This window comes from Megalobrama amblycephala, linkage group LG18 (assembly GCF_018812025.1).
Source record: "Megalobrama amblycephala isolate DHTTF-2021 linkage group LG18, ASM1881202v1, whole genome shotgun sequence".
NCBI classification, from domain to species: domain Eukaryota; kingdom Metazoa; phylum Chordata; class Actinopteri; order Cypriniformes; family Xenocyprididae; genus Megalobrama; species Megalobrama amblycephala.
This window is the reverse complement of record NC_063061.1, coordinates 5,625,320-5,643,556: the sequence shown is the minus strand read 5'-3', so window position 1 is coordinate 5,643,556 and position 18,237 is coordinate 5,625,320. Positions and strand designations below refer to the sequence as shown.

General features: G+C 36.8%; 1 protein-coding gene across 1 annotated transcript in view; it reads right to left on the bottom strand.

Annotated features, from left to right (window-relative positions):
* Positions 1-18,237, bottom strand: part of ammecr1 (AMMECR nuclear protein 1) — a 52,908-nt gene that overhangs the window by 24,873 nt on the left and 9,798 nt on the right. The window contains exon 2 of the mRNA XM_048167229.1: positions 13,029-13,139. Within this exon, the coding sequence (XP_048023186.1) occupies positions 13,029-13,139 (111 nt within the window). The remainder of the gene's footprint in view (positions 1-13,028; positions 13,140-18,237) is intronic.

Here is an 18,237-nt window from a genome sequence, read left to right as displayed (position 1 = left end):
TGAAAACCATAGTTCTTTAGAATATTTTATTTGTAATCATTCGGTTGCACATCATAAGCCTAAAAGTAAAATCGGAAGCTAAAGATGCAAAATAATTGGGCACTAGATTGCAACAATTATAAATTAATAAAATACACAACCACAAAATAATGTGTTTGGCACTGTAGAGACAGTGCCAAATTTTCGCCTTAAAGCCGTCTTTCCACTGCACACGACATTCGCATCCGATTGTCGCATTTCGCCCCCTAGCGGCAGTCACATGGAACTTTGAAATTGGTAGTGAAGCAACCGTTACCCTCGATCGGCTTATTCACCATGGTAAACTGAAGGATTTTAATGAATGTAACGTTAATGCATGTATGAATATATCCATACAAAGCAAATGACTCTCAATACATCTAAAATAAAAACATAGTAGATTTTATAGAGCCAATTAACGTAAAAATTGATTTAATAATCATAAAATATCTTTTTTTAACATAATTATTAATAACCACCATTTTACAGAAATAGTGTTTACAGAATAACGTTAAAGTGTTAAAATGTTGGTAATTCTAACTTCACACTTATAGTTTTGATTAGAATACATCATATCCGGTCGGCCAGTCGCATACGGTCTAGCCGCAGAAGTTCAAATATTTGAACGCATCCGAAGCTCAAATTGGATCCGAAATTTCCTCATTCGCATATGATCGGAACTCCACGCAGCCCCCGTACTACTCTCCATTGGAAATGAATGACTTCCGGTCCAACTGCTGTCGTTTGTCGCGTGCAGTGGAAAGGCGGCTTAAGGGTTACTGAGGGATTTCACTTAGAAATTTCTCAAATACACAGTGAGTAGCTATGCCACAACAAACCTACTTTCAAATAAATTGCTCTGCTATCTGTTCTAATGCAAAAACATCCCCATCAGGGCACTGTTGCTTGTGTTTTTAACAACTATTTTCTTTTCACATGTTTAACTGAACAGTCAATTAAAGTTTGACTGTTCCTTCATCAGTGAAAACACTAAAAGATATGAAGCATCTGCATTTTACTTTATTTTAAGGTCAAGTGTCCTGATAAGGAACAAAGCTACGCACAAAACTGTGATGCAAACGAGCATAAGGCACAGTAGAGTTCGAACGGCAGCATCATATATTAAACAATTGCCCACCCTCTCCTTCACCAAAAACAGGGTAATGCAGTCAAATTCATGACTAGGAAAATTTCCAAAAGGACGTGCTGAAAGACATGAACAGACTGCACACAAAAAAAAAAGGGAAAAAAAGAAAAGAATTTTGAACTATAAGAATCAATGAACTAAGTTTTTTTTCTTGGACTGTGTCTGGCAAATTTAGACATTTAGAAAGTTGGCATGTAGGATGTACCATGCATTTTATTTATTTTTTAAAATTTATTTAGGGTATATATTTACACGACAATGAAAGATATTTCTTTGCATTTTTCGTATACAGGCGACAACATTGTCAAAATGATCCCTGTTCACACAAATCCACGAAAACGACTAAAAACGCTGTATTATTCATGCCAGGACTGTAGGTGGCGATGTCACTTTGTAAGGAAACACTACGCACCTATAGAGACTGAACACGTAATACGCATGCGCATGGCATCACAGTTTACACAAACTCAGGTTTTATGTAGTTTACATAGAGATGATAATGGTATCGGTTTCAAAAACTTTGAACCACGTTTTTACAAGCATTTCCAGGCCCCCAAAACGGCGTTGTCATGTAAATGAACGCATAAAAAAAAAAAAAAAATTACGCAGTTTTAAGTGGAAAAGGTGAAAAGTTAAGTGGCCTTAGGTGAAACACCTCTTCATAAAAGAAAAGAAAAAAGAAAAAAAAAGAAAAGGAATCTCAGTCACATATTTTGAACTTCTTTTTACCCCTAAGTAGGGGTGTAACAATATATCGTGTCACAATATAATCGCAATACAAAAATGCAACAATATTTATTATGACCGTGACAATCTGTATTGTGTATAGTTCACCCAAAATGAAAATGACTGAGTTCACAGAGTTTAAGTGTTAGTACTACATTAAACGATTATATATATATATAATGTTGAATATAATGTATAATGATGCAATAGGGGAATATTTGTGGGTCATGATAATGCCAAGGTCTTGTTTTTCCAGTAAAAAGTGGCCTACATTATTTTAAATACACTGCTCAGAAAAATTAAAGGAACACTCTGAAAACATCAGATCTCAATGGGGGAAAATATCATGCTGGATATCTATACTGATATGGACTGGATAATGTGTTAGGAACGAAAGGATGCCATATCATTTGATGGAAATGAAAATGATCAGCCTACAGAGGACTGAATTCAAAGACACCCCAAAAATCAAAGTGAAAAAATGATGCAGCAGGCTAGTCCATTTTGCTGAAATTTCAATGCAGCAACTTAAAATGGTACTCAGTAGTTTATATGGCCCCCATGTGCTTGTATGCATGCCTGACAACATCAGGGCATGTTCCTAATGAGACGAAGGATGGTGTCCTGGGATAGTTCCTCCCAGTTCTGGACCAGGGCATCACTGAGCTCCAGGATAGTCTGAGGTGCAACCTTTCAGCGTCGGATGGACCGAAACATAATGTCCCAGAGGTGTTCTATTGGATTTAGGTCAGGCGAGCTTGGGGGCCATTCAATGGTATCAATTCCTTCATCCTCCAGGAACTGTCTGCATACTCTCGCCACATGAGGCCGGGCATTGTCGTGCACCAGGAGGAACCCAGGACCCACTGCACCAGCATAGGGTCTGACAATGGGTCCAAGGATTTCATCCCAATTCCTAATGGCAGTCAGGGTGCCATTGTCTAGCCTGTAGAGGTCTCCATGGATATGCCTCCTCAGACCATCACTGACCCACCACCAAACCGGTCATGCTGAACGATGTTACAGGCAGCATAATGTTCTCCACGGCTTCTCCAGACCCTTTCACGTCTGTCACATGCTCAGGGTGAACCTGCTCTCATCTGAAAAGCACAGGGCGCCAGTGGAGGACCTGCCAATTCTGGTGTTCAATGGCAAATGCCAATTGAGCTCCACGGTACCGGGCAGTGAGCACAGGGCCCACTAGAGGACATCGGGCCCTCAGACCACCCTCATGAAGTCAGTTTCTGATTATTTGGTCAGAGACATTCACACCATTGGCCTCCTGGAGGTAATTTTGACAGTGCTCATCCTGTTCCTCCTTGCACAAAGGAGCAGATACCGGTCCTGCTGATGGGCCTTCTACAGCCCTGTCCAGCTCTCCTAGAGTAACTGCCTGTCTTCTGGAATCTCCTCCATGCTCTTGAGATTGTGCTGGGAGACACAGCAAACCTTCTGGCAATGACACGTATTGATGTGCCATCCTGGAGGAGTTGGACTGCCTGTGCAACCTCTGTAGGGTCCACCTGTAAAACCATTCCTGTTTTGGGGGTCGTCTCATTGTTGCCCATCTAGTGCACCTGTTGATAATTTCATTAACACAAAAGCAGCTGAGACTGATTAACAAGCCCCTCTGCTACTTAACTGACCAGAACAATATCTCATGAGTTTAACTGACTTGATGCTATTCTGATTAAAAAGTGTTCCTTAAATTTTTTTTGAGCAGTGCATATCTAGTTAGTGACAAAGTGCAAACATATTCGTCTAAAATAATTGTGTATTTTCAACGTTAGAATCATGAATATTTTTATTCTGGTGTCACCATTTTCCTGTGCCTTGGGTTACCAGCACCAAGTCCAAGCCTATTCATTCCACTCCCATTGTAATACCAAATTTAGCATTTTAATCAAAAGTATACTTTTTGTTAACCTTTTACAAAAGGTTGGGAGTATCACAATAATATCGCATTTTGTGTTCAATATTATGATATGAATCAATTCATGACGTGAGGGTATCATTACACCCCTACCCCTAAGTGAAGAATGAACAGTAACTTCGCCATGAGTATATCCGGGCCTTAATCACTGCCTCTTTAGCCCAGCCCAGTTGCACATTATATGGACGGCCAAAAGAACTACTACTACAACAGACTGCTCATTTAAAGGGGTCATGAATTGAGAAATCAAATTTCCCTTGATCTTTTGACATATAACAGGTCTTTGTACTATTAAAAATGTCGTGCAAGTTTCAGAACTCAAAACATCCTCATTAGTCCAAAAACAGCTTTTATTGAAACCAAGATCCCAAAAAGACCTGTTTCACAGATTTTGTCACAGTATGATGTAATAGTGTGACGAAAGACGGTCATGCAGAAGATCATCAGCGCCTACTTCTACATCATTGCCTCTTTAGCCCCGCCCAATTCACGTATGTCACGTAGTAGTAAATACGAGAGCGATGTAAACACAGGATTACTCAAGCAACAAAAATGATAGAGATGCCTCTGAGGACCTTTTGGAGTGCCAAGGTGTGGAAAAACAAAGTCTTTACATTGCCTTCTTTGTGGATGAACTTTGTTAAAAATAAAGTTCCAGATTGCATCAGTAAAAACACTTCGTTTGTTCTCTTAATTTTAATGCGGATTTGATTTTAAACGAGGCACAGTTCGACGCAGGCTTTTTAGAGACTAAAAGATGATGCAGTGCAGACTACATCTGAATCCGACAGTAATGCGAGTAGCAATGTTTTTACGATGTGTCACTATTGTTTTGTCTGTTACAGATTGTTTGATATGTACCCACTTTACTATAAATGATGAATGATGAATATAAGAATGACAGTGCGACAATGATGGCACATTCATTCATAGTTCGTTTACACAAAACACCGCAAGTTATCTTGTCAACTATAACAGTGGTAACTCCAAGTACTTAAACTTTATTTGTCACAACCATATGTAATAATGTAATAAGCATATGTAATACGCATAAATATTTCACAGTTGGCAAACTACGCAACAAGATAAACATTTTTCTGTAGCGTCTTCGTTTCAACGCTAATATAATGTAAAAAAAATACAATACTACCTCACAAATACATAATGAATAAATATAAATAAAGATGATTACCAAGCTGTCGCAGACTGGAGTGTCCTTGGTATTTGAGGTGTAGGTTCGTCTTCTGATTCGGGTTTAGACTCTGGCTCCGACATGTATGGCGAACATCGGAAGTTTTCAAAACAATTCCACACGTGTAGTGGGGACGTTGAAAATTATTTTAATATGCAATACTGTTACCCAATTATAGCAGTGGGTGTTTACTTCCAAGTCTTGAATGCGGCACGCCTATCAAAACGGAGTGTTTCAAAGAGAGGGTCAAAAACAGGATAGAAATAATCTATTACTTCTAAATTAGATGTTTTTTTGATGTACAAATCTTGCTAACATAAGTGGATCTCAAAGAATATTATATAAAAATGCAGTTCATGACCCCTTTAACTAAGTGTTCAAATCTGCAAATAGTGCTTTTTATTTCTGAATTATATTTTTGATGTAAAAATCCTACTAACATAAATGCACCTCAAGAAACAAAATTAAAAAATGCACTTAATTACTTCTTTAATTTATCTAAATACACTAAGAAACACTTTTTTTTTCTTTTTTCTTTTTTTCTTTTTTTGCCGTCTATATTACATTTTCCAAAACAACACTGGACCCCATTAACGTTTTATTGTATGGACAAAAAAAAATGAGACATTTGCATACAGGAAATAAATGCATACAGGTGATGATAAAAATGTAATTTTTGGGTGAACTATAACTTTACAGCAAACGATATGCAGTGTTAGAAAGACATGCAACGATTGTTATTAATTTAAAAAAAAAGTTTATGGCAGCAGCACCTGTGACGCTAAATTCTATCCACACGTTACTATACTCATTACTTAAAAAGAAAGAAAACAGACATTGTTATTGGTTATATAAGCTGCTTCAAAGTTAATGAGAGGATGGAGAAGTGGGAATTTGGCAGCGAATACTGGGTTGAACTGAGCCAAGGCACAAGCATCTGCTCTGGTGTCTCCGTCCCTGCTGCGGGAAGAATGTGGCTGTAGATCTACAGATGGATGACATGGAAGCAAGGTCAAGCGACTGCTAGAGATAGAGATGTCTAAGATGTTCTTTATAGGCAAGGCATGTACAAGTGTAAGTTATATGCACAGGCAACTTTAGGTAAACCAACTGGAGGTTCATATCCTTCTGACCAGTGTAAACCAGGCATGTCTAAGACAGCCTGTGGAGAAGTCCAGTTTAGCCTGCTAGATAATTTGCAGGTGGGGGGGAGGGCAAAAAACAACCAAATGGCACTCTGAATGTGAGACTCGTAATTGTTTTTATGAATGTTCACCATCAGAACGTTGCCAAGCTAACCGCATCAGCCTTGCCTGGACTTGGTCCCTCTATGGGGAGCCAACGATATAAGCTCCAGGACGAGAATGTTGTATATTTTAAAGTTGAAGTTAAATGCAATCAGTATGGTGCTCTTTGAGAGCACAAATTAGGCCTAGTACACAGGTATTTTTATAAACTGAGTTTATCGCGTCCACATGAAAACAAAATCATGCAATGAAGTGTGGTCAAGAGCATGCCAAACCAACGGGTGGCAATATAATCCTAACCATAAAGCCATGTTGGCCAATCAGGGTTCCGACGTCACAAGCCAAAATCTCCGGTTTCACCGGCTACACGACAACACTGCAACTGGAGTTTCTAAAAATCTTCACCCAGGCAGGAGTTTTCAAAAAAGTTTGGTTTCAGTGACCAGATACTGTGTTTGCATGTGGACGGACGGCCAAACCGCATAGAAAAAGCTGCAGTTTTGAAAATACCCGTGTTCATGTGGACAAGGACTTATACTACTTTAGCACCATAATCTGAGGACATGAGAAAATTGGTAACGACACCATGAGATCTGAAAATGACTATTTTTGTTCATTACTTTTTAATTTTTTGTCAGAAAATCATTTAAATTGTGATTTTTTTTAATTTAAACGCTTTGAAATTTTGGCACAAAATTTGGTAGGGATCATTGACAGAATGTCCAGAAGGTACCTGAGAAGTTTGACGACAGTGCCACCAAGGCTTTTAACAGAAACACTTTTGAAAACGTTGTCAAATTAATTTTCTCAGTGCCGTAATCTTCCTTGGTTTATGCCGATTCTGATGATATATCAAATGTCAGAGTACTTATATCTTATCTTAGTCAGAAGTTGATTTGACAGAAATAGAGTATTAAATAAAAACACTTATTTTACAGTACAACTGTACTAATACTAATATTTACATTTTAATTTCTTCATTTACAGACATTAAACCATCAAGCTTTCATTTTGGTGGGAAACTGCAGGGTGCCCTTAAAGTGTCATGAAAAACCCCGTTTCAGCACTGGTCTTTCAAGAAAGGGGTGTGTTAAGCCCGGTTTCCACCGCAGGAACTTTACCCAGGAACTAGGGACTTTGGGGTGGTACTCTGTGTTTCTCGACTGCAGGAATCAGGGTCTAAATGATGTTCTAGGTAAAAATTCTCACCTCAAAACATCCCTGCTCGCAAGGTAGTGCATTTTCAAAGTTCAAAAACTTTCAGGGGTGGGACTTGGGCGCTGAACATGCTGATTGGTTGACTCCACGAAGCATTTTATTTTAACCACCATTTTTAAAAGGCTGCTGCGGTGCGTGCAGTAAGAGTTGTTTGCTATTCGAATCAACAATGTAGTTTAAAAATATACAGGTGCTGGTCATATAATTAGAATATCGTGAAAAAGCTCATTTTTTTATTGTAAATTATTTTTAAAAATGAAACTTTCATATATTCTAGATTCCCTACATGTAAAGTAAAACATTTCAAAAGTTTTTTTGTTTTTGTTTTTTAAATTTTGATGATTAGAGCGTACAGCTCATGACAGTCCAAAATCCAGTATCTCAAAATATTAGAATATTTCCTAAGATCAATCAAAAAATGGATTTTCAAAACAGAAAAGTTCAAGTTCTTTAAAGTATGTTCATTTGTACACTCAATACTTGGTCGGCAGCACATAATACAGCAAATGACTTGCTCCTAGCACAAATTACAGCATCAGTGAAGTGTGGCATGGAAGTGATCAGCCTGCGGCACTATTGAGCCTTCAGATCATCTGTATATTGTTGGAGCGACTGTTTCTCATCTTTCTCTTGAAAATATCCCATAGATTCAGGTCAGGCATGTTGGCTGGCCAATAAAACACAGTAATATCATGGTCAGCAAACCACCTGGAAGTGTTTTTTGCACTGTGGGCAGGTGCTAAAGTCCTGCTGGAAAAGGAAATCAGCATCTCCATAAAGCTTGTCAGCAGATGGAAGCATAAAGTGCTCCAAAATCTCCTGGAAGATGGCTGCATTGACTTTGCACTTGATAAAACACAATGGACCAACACCAGCAGACGTCACGGCCCCCCAAATCATTACTGACTTCAGAAACTTCCCACTAGACTTCAAGCAGCTTGGATCCTGTGCCTCTCCAGTCTTCCTTCAGACTCTGGGACCATGATTTCAACATGAAATGCAAAATTTACTTTCATCTGAAAAGAGGACTTTCGACCACTGTTCACTGTCCAGTTCTTTTTCTCCTTAGCCCAGGTAAGAAGCTTCTGATGTTGTTTCTGTTTCAGAAGTTGCTTGGTAGTCCTTTTCCTGAAGATGTCCGAGTGTGGTGACTCTTGATGCGCTGACTCCGGCTTCATTCTACTCATTGTGAAGCTCTCCCAAGTGTTTGAATCGGCTTTACTTGACAGTATTCTCAAGCTTGTGGTCATCCCTGTTGCTTGTGCACCTTTGCCTACCCAATTTCTTCCTTCCAGTCAACTTTGCATTTAATATGCTTTGATATTTCACTCTGTAAACAGCCACCACATTTAGTAATGACCATCTGTGACTTACTCTCTTTGTGGAGGGCGTCAATGATTGTCTCCTGGACCATTGCCAAGTCAGCAGTCTTCCCCATTAGTGTGGTTTCAAAGAACAAGAGATACACGGAATTTATACTGTAGGGATGGTCATTTAATGAAACTCAAATGTAAATATTCTAATATTTTGAGATTCTGAATTTTGGACTTTCATTAGCTGTACGCTCAAATCAACAAATTTAAAAAATAAAAAATAAAAACTTTTGAAATGTTTTACTTTACATGTAGGGAATCTAGTATAAATGAAAGTTTCATTTTTTAAAATAATTTACAATAAAAAAAAAAAAAAGAACTTTTTCACGATATTCTAATTATATGACCAGCACCTGTATGACGACGAGCTTCAGGCTTTATTAAGCTTACACGTCACGCGCAGTCCTACGACACCGGACTTATCTTCACAGTACTTTAGACCGCTATGGAAATGCAGACAGCAACAGGTCTGAGGGGGGGGGTTCCTGGGAAAAAAGTTCCTGGGACAAATTGTTCCAGGTAATTTTGGTGGAAACGAGGCTTTAGTGCAGAGGGGGAGAAGAGGGGGAAGAACATCCAATAAAACACAGACCTACAAGTGCTACAACACAGTCAGTATACAGAGTAATGAATATTAAAATGTAAGTGGGTGAAAAAAAATTGGGGGCACTTGTTCTGTAAACCCATGTTATGTTTACGCAAGTAATCCATGTGAAATTCGTTACATGTGAAATACTTTTTACAGACTTATTTTACTTGTGTTGGTAGGTAGCTAAATGCACACAAGGGAATGCAAACAACGCACTCTTACAAACATGTCTCTGAAAGACAACAGAGTTAAGCTGAACAGACGACAGAGATTGATGAACAGACCAGAAACAGCCTTTCGTGACATTTGAATTATCTGGTGTAATGCGATCTCAAGCAGAATACAGCGCAGTGACTGGGTGAACGAGTTTCTTCTCATTAATAATGCGCACCGTGCAGCTTCATAATGAACCGAGATGCTGCAGAAACACACACGTGCGCTTCAATACGAAACATGCAGCGTGTGTATTTATATAATTAAATCGCAGCCTTTGCCATTCAAAAATCAATCCAGGCATAATTTCTATTTAATGTTCTTATGTCGTGCATCCCTAGACTAAACTGTTTTTGTGTGTCATTCACTGAAATGTAAATTTAGCTGCAGCCAAGTGACTTTGCGACCCACAGTTTGAAAACTCGTGCCATAGAACATTTCACAACTTCAAAAGTTACTTTAAAAATGTTATATATCTGGCCATTTCTTACAATGATACCTTAACATTTACCGGAAGGTTTAGAGACTTTTAGGACCAAATGTCATAACATTTAGAAACTGTTTATTTTTTAGGATATTTTTTGCCATTGTGCCCTTGACTTAAGTCTACTTGACATTGTGTAGTGCATTGTGTGCATTCTCTTGATTTTATTATTATTAGGGGCCAAATCGTCTCAGCCTCAGACATCATGCCCACGGACCACTGGCTGAACATCTGATGCAAATGGCACACTTAACAGGAAACGCTTAAAGATTGGTTAAATTCTATAGGATGTCCGGGAGACGTGCGTGTCGCGTTCTTTAATGTTCCGCCTACAAACAAAGACGCCATTAAGAACAAATTTAGACAGACTGTCCATAGAGATTTAAGATTAAAACTTTCTTCGATACAAAAACATACCTTGTGTGAATTCTTGTTTTTAATGTTGATCATATTATACGAGCAAGAATGCAATGTTTCCCGAATATCCACACGATTTCAAATATGACATTGATTTTATACAACAGTTCAACATACAAAAGGGTAATATTAAGTGATGTACATTTTAAACAGTATTGTCAGTATTTTTGCTTTATTTTGTAATGAAATAATAGCTCCAACGAAAGACACAGCAGAACTGCAGCACACAGCGGTGTTTCGTGAACAAATCTGCGGCTTTGAACAAAGTGTGAGTCAATGATTCAATGATCCATTCATGAATGCAGCCACTTGCTTTGTTACTGAATGAATGAATGACTCGATGACTCACTTATAAAGACTGACTTACCAACACATACTGGTGGTTATAATTTAATATTTAAAATTATCAATTCGTTTTTACCATTACTGCATATTTCTCTTTTGAGCATTTTTTTTTTATTTAAAGCATTATTTATTTTATAAAAGGTATTTATAAAGGTAAATACCTTTTTATAAAGGGGGCAAATATTGTCCCTTAATGTAAAAGGTGTAACTGCAGTCTAAGTGGAAAAGAGTGGGGCCTTAAATTTGATAAAACTGAATTTAAGATGTAAGACTTTCTAAAGACCCATGGGGACCCTGCACTTTCATAGGCTATTGAGTGAATAAAAGAAAGAAATCCTTTTAATTTTCCCCCCAAAAAATAAAAAATAAAAAATAACCAGTTTGAACTGGAACACCACCCACCCCTCGAAATTCACTCCCTCTATACAATTCATTTGTAATAGGTGCGACCAGTTGACTCCATAGCGCTGAATATTTTCCACATTTGTTTATCGCTGTTTTTGTCACAGATTTTATCTAATAGTCACAGTTTGGGTGGGGACATTGTCCTCAACATGACAGACATATTTCCCGTTGGCCTTTATTAGCTCCGCCCAACCGGAACTCAGCCATTTTGGAATGTTTGAAAATGGAATGCTGTAGAAATTGAAACACTCCTACAGTATTTATGTTGCTGCACGCTTTTTTTTTTAAATATTTAAGACTAAGACATTTTAAGACCTGAAGAAATTAAAGCTAATACTGTACAAAAATGAAGAACAAACGTACTCATTCTCAAAACACATTGTAATGGTACTATATGTAACATGTAAACAGTACTCAACTTATGGTCGACCGATTGACCGTTTTTGCCGAGACGTATTTAACAAAGTCAAGTTGCGAATTGGGTAGGTTACTACCTAAGACTCGGTGCTACACAGCCTAAAAACATATTTTTCAAAAAACTTTAAGACCTCGCCTTAAAATGTAATGCCTAGCAAAAAAAAAAAAAATTATATATATATATATATATATATATATATATATATATATATATATATATATATATATATATATTTTTTTTTTTTTTTTTTTTTTTAATTGCCTTAAAATCATTAGATTCTAATTTCAAACTTTTAAGACTTTAAAGGAACACTGTACTTGCACCAAACCTAGGTAAAACCATGACAATGCCATGAAGATGCTAAATTGCGAAGGAATTTTTGGTATCTCGAACGGTGTTGCCATATCGATGCAATAAACACCAAAACAAAAGGGAAACAGGAAGTGTCCTATATCATATTAGTGCATCATGTGATTTACATCAAACTTAACACGTTTGTCTTTGTGGGCTGATCACATTGATATAGTGGGTCACAGTTGTAGCGCCACCTACTGTCGAAAGGAAGTGTCATTTTTAACAAACTTTGAAATATCCCTATTCTCTGAATTGCTTCAAATCTTTATATAATTATGTCACTATGGTACAGATTTAAAATTAAGTAATTTTTCATGTCTTGAATACACAAATGTTTTTTTCATCCATTATATTTAATCATGTCTTTTTGAGGTACTTTGCATATTTGAATTTTCCACTCACATCAGACTTGTCTGCCGTTAGGGCTGGGCAATGGTTCATACATGGGCGTCTAGAGGGGGCTCTATAACCAGATGGACCCCTCGTTATTATTATTATCATCAGTAGAGATGGAGCGCAATTAATGTGGAAATTCACAAGTCACAAAAATTTGATTGGGCCACTTATGCTTACGAACGCAGTCTTAAACACATGTGTAAACACTGTGGCGCTTTCAAAACCTAAAAATGCTGGGACAACCAATAGTTTGGGGTGGGACAATGTTAATCAAACATATAGAAAGGGAGCTGGGCTAGTGCTGCTAGTGGTGCAGTAAAACACCACTTTTTATAAGGACAGGTCCTTTAGAGAAGTTTTTCAGAGAAATTAAATCAAGATGCAGTCATATGTGTGTTAAAACAGGAAATCCTCATATTTTGGTAATAAATCTAATTTGAAGCCCAAATCAAAATCCCCCGAAAATAAATAAGAAAGCTTGAATAAGTCATTTCATGATATGAATGGAGACACATTAGAGAGAGAAATGCAGAATTTCAAAGATGTGGCATACCTAGTAAGGGTGTACTCCCTGAGTCCTGAGTGCAGGTTCATGGCAGAAAATGTACCTATACAACCCCTTAACCGCTTGTCCCGGCCGATTTTCCAAGTGACAAACAGTGGGCTGTAGGAAAAGAAAAGAACACCTATTAGCATCTGTAAAATCAGGACTTAAAGTGACCATAAAGCAGGACATTAAAGGGACAGTTCACCCAAAAATTTAAATTCTGCTATCATTTATTCACCCTCAAGTTGTTCCAAACCTGTATGACTTTCCTTCTTCTGCTGAACACAAAAGAAGATATTTTTGACTGTAGCCACTGACTTCCATAGTATTTTTTTCCCCATTATGAAAGTCAATGGCTACCGTCAACTGTGGTTACCAACACTCTTTAAAATATAATTTGTGTTCAACAGAAGAAAGAAACTCATACAGGTTTGGAACAACTTGAGGATGAGCAAATGACAATTTTTTGGGTGAACTATCCCTTTAAGTGTAAACATTCTGCAAATTTAACGTATACCTACAAGACTAAATCTAATTTTAGAATCACAGAAGAACGTAAAAACCAATTAATCATTTAAAACTCTTTTCAGCTTCCATTAAAATCACATACAAAAGAGCTTTGCACCCAAAATGAGGGATGTACCAAATCTGGTACAAATCAGTACTGAAATTTAAAAAATGTGATGATATCAGCATTTCCCCCTAGCATTTTGAGCACTGTTGAGTGGATTCTTAAACACCTCTGATTGGCCATTGTGTTGACGCGCTCAACAGATGTCACTCAAACAAACAACTTTGTGAATATTTGCTAGATGTCTGCGCTGAAAAAATATTGTGTTTGTACATAGTCCTGGTTATGTGAATAGGAGAAAATACAAAGTGGATTGGACCAATCCACAGTGCACCAAAACACTCTTGTAGTCAATCATTTACAATACAAATGCTAAATGAAACCTCTTGGATTTCATCAAAAATATCTTATTTTGTGTTCCGAAGATGAAAGAAGGTCTTACGGGTTTGGAATGACATGAGGGTAATTAATGATATAAATTTCATTTTTGGGTGAACTAAACCTTTAAGTTCTGTCATGTTATTTAATTACTTTCACCATTTTAGTTTTAGCTTTAGCTTTTTTTGTTGTTGTTGTTGTTATTTGTTTTTTGCAATGGTATCAATTCAGTATGGGTATCGAGGTGTTTTAGTCAGGTATCATTATCAAAGTCATAATTTTGGTATTGTGACAACATTAGTATTAATGGATCAAGTGTTGGATGGAAAAAAAAATGCCATACAATTCTGGATCAGTTGCAGAGGCTTGAGAGTACATGCCTGAAGGCCTACCAAGAGAGCATTACTGTAGGCCAATGGGTTTTGGCAGCCCACTCCCTGGATGTGTTATGGTCCAAGATGGAAAAACGAAAATGATGGACCAACTCATGTGCACCAACAAATGCAATATGGTGCAAAAGATGGTGTTTTATTACATCACACAACATGTCAACCAACTGGTAATTATACTTGAAAGTATATGTGGGTGGATGACATGACATACAATTCTACCTGTCCATATTGTCATATACTAATGAAAATGGGTATTTGTTAAAAATATATATCCTTATGTTGTTCCTCTCACAAGATATTATTGGCATGATTTTTAGGCAAGTTCTGGCCAAATACATTTTGTCCATAAAATGGGCATCACTTGGGATGACATTACAATCTATATTTTGAACGGGCAATAATTTGGACATCATTATGATGAAGAGGTCCAAACTCAACCAGGAAGTTGCAGTGTCATCTCTGGAGTGGTTTGGAAGGTCATGAGGTGAGTTCTGACTTTTTGATTTTTAATTAAAAAGCTCTGTTTCCAATTTGCTCATTAGTGGTCAATGTTTTGTGTCTTATGGTGTAACATTTACATAAAAATGAAACACTTTTTTACAAATTTTACTTATTGATTCTTAAAAATCATCACTGCCATGTGGCAATTTACATGCCAAGTATAAGCTAGCTGTTTTTAGTTAACCAAGAGATTAGCTTAACTGAACAAAACATCATATGGCGTGACCGTTTTTCCAAGTCACACCATATGATACATTTGTCACACAATATTACATACACCTTTATTCATTTATAATTTAAAAAAATAATCAAAACATATTGAAAGAATTTAATGAACATTAAATTACCCATACAATTAAAGGTTTAGTTCACCCAAAAATGAAAATATCATTTTTTACTCGCCCTCATTTCGTTCCATACCAAAAAGACCTTGGTTCATCTTTGTAACACAAATTAAGATATTTTTGAAAAAATCCGATGGCTCAGTGAGGCATCTATTCCCAGCAATGTCACCGCCACCTCTCAAGATCCATTAAGGTAATAAAAACATATTTAAAACAGTTCATGTGACTACAGTGGTTCAACCTTAATATCATAAAGCGACGAGAATACTTTTTGTGCGTCAAAAAAACTAAATAACGACTTTTCAACAATATCTAGTGATGGCCGATTTCAAAACACTGCGAATCAGTGGTTCAGAGCACCAAAGTCACGTGATTTCAGTAGTTTAGCAGTTTGATACGCGATCCGAACCACTGATTCAAAACAAAAGATTCGTAAAGCTCAGAAGCTTCATGAAGCAGTTTTGAAATCGGCCATCACTAGATATTGTTGAAAAGTCTTTTTTTTTTTATTTGGCACACAAAAGTATTCTCGTCATTTTATAATATTAAAGGTAGAACCACTGTACTCACATGAACTGTTTTAAATATGTTTTTAGTACCTTTCTGGATCTTGAGAGGTGACGGTGACATTGCTGTCAATAGAGGTCTTACTGAGCCATAGTATTTTTTCAAAAATATCTTAATTGAGTTTTGAAGATGAACAAAGGTCTTACGAGTGTAGAACGACATGAGGGTGAGTAATTAATGACAGAATTTTTGTTTTTGGGTGAACTAACCCTTTAATGTATTGCTTTTCAATTTTAAACTTAATTTAACCATGTTTCACCATGTCTGCCATACTTTGCATATTAAAAGATGCATTTTTTTTTTGCCTGTGTCAGGCAGAAATGTCAAGTAAAGTGATGACACAAAAATACAGGGAAAGACTCGATGCTGACCATGCAAGGAGAGAGGGGGTCCTGAGAGAAAAGAGGAAAAGTAAAGAGATCATGCCAGTTCACACAGAACAGACACCTACTATAGGGAAAGATAAAAGTCTAGGCCACAACATGCATACTAGTGTAACTTCAACACAGGATACTATTAAGATGGTGAAGCTGAAATAAACTAAAAAATCTTAATCGTTATATATTTTTCATTAACAGGTATAAACAGAAGAAACAAAGAGGAAAACTCAGAGCATTCAGTGTGTACTCCCTTCCTCCAAGACATGAGAGATGTAGAGAGATGCACGAAAGAAATACAGAAAAAAAAAAAAGTGAATGCAATTATGAACTTGACCCCTCCATCTCTTGAAGCATCTCAGATTGACTGGCTCAAGTTTAATATGGTCTGAAATGTTTTTGTCTTTCAGCTTCCATGTTTAAAGATCCAATGTGAATCCGTTATTATCCGTTATTACTAATACTATAAATGTCTATGAATTTTCAATCTAAAACATTCGATAAATTGTGAATTGATAAAAAATTTTTTATTGTTTAACAATTATAATTGTTACAACACACTGTCCTCTAATTTTAAAATGTTCATGTTGAAGTTTCTTGACATGAGATGGGGTTTGATTCACTCATATTTCTGAGTTTCATAAATACATTTTTTTTTTAAATGATGTTAGTATGTTTGATGATTTTCAGTCCTATTAATGTTAATTGAATTCATTGAATGTTGAATGCATATAAAATACACTTTTTTGCATCGACAGACTGTGGTGTGTTCGTCATATAGTGTGACTCTATATCATTTGGTTTGATACTCAGAATTCTGACAGTAAAAAGACTTTAGTTAAAATCATTAAGTCAGTGGAGCAAAAGAGATAGTATCAGCAAGAGTAACAAGCATTTTGTTAGATTTATAACAGGGTTTGTCAGAATTAATCTAAAATATCTGGAAAGGCTGAAGAGAGATGTCTTACTTTGCATGATGATTTAGAAAAATAATACAAAATCTAATGGATCTGCACCAAAAAAAAAAAAAAAAAAAAAAAAAAAAGTAAAATCTTAAGATAGAAATGATAAAGATTTATGGTTAAGTTAGTTAGGGAGAGTATATCTCATTTTCATTTTAAATAGAATATCTTTTATGTCACACCATATGACAATTTTAGGCACAAATGCAACAAATTGGTGAATAAATCCAATTTCCTATACAAAATCTAAAAGACCACATATATTTTTGGAAATTCAAGAGTCAGTACAACACAACTCAATATTTTTTATGCCTAATATTTGAAGTTTAAAAAAAATAAGCCTGAAAAACATTTTATGTCAACCTCCCATGTATGCGTGTCTATGCGATATGAATTTATTGTAGCGGGACAATGAATGTGTTTCGTGTGCACCCGGACCATAGCAGTAACAGAGGAGAGGCAAATTAAAAAATTACCACCAGATAATGCCGCTCTCTTTACAATTACAATGGTCCAGCCTGGATAGAGCAAACATTTGGAGTTGTGTAGCAAGCTCCATTAGTAAGAGGCTGATCTTCCTAAATGTTTTATAAGGCAAATATGCAGGAATGGGACATGTAGATGGAGAAGAGAAGCGTTCCAACCACTGAGCCCTGAGGTACCCCAGTAGCAAGAAGTTGCGAATTAGACACCTCACCCCTCCAAGACACTCTGAAGGATCTACCTGGGAGGTAAGACATGAACCACTGGAGTGTAGTTCCTGAGATGCCCTTTGTCGTGAGGATTGACAGGAGGATCTGGTGATTAACTGTCAAAAGCTGCAGACAGATCCAGCAAGATGAATACTGATGATTTGAAAGCTGTTCTTGCCAGTCTCAGAGCTTCAATAACTAAGTGCAGTGCAGTCTCAGGTTGAGTGGCCGCTTTTGAAGACAGACTGGTTGTTGTCTAGGAGGTTGTTCTGTGTAAGAAAGGTAGAGAGTTGGTTGAACACAACTCGCTCAAGTGTCTATGCAATGAATGGAAGAAGGGATACCAGTCTGTAGTTTTCTAAAAGTGCTGGATTTAGAGTGGGTTTCTTAAGCAGTGGGGTTATCCAAGCCTGCTTAAATGCTGTGGGAAA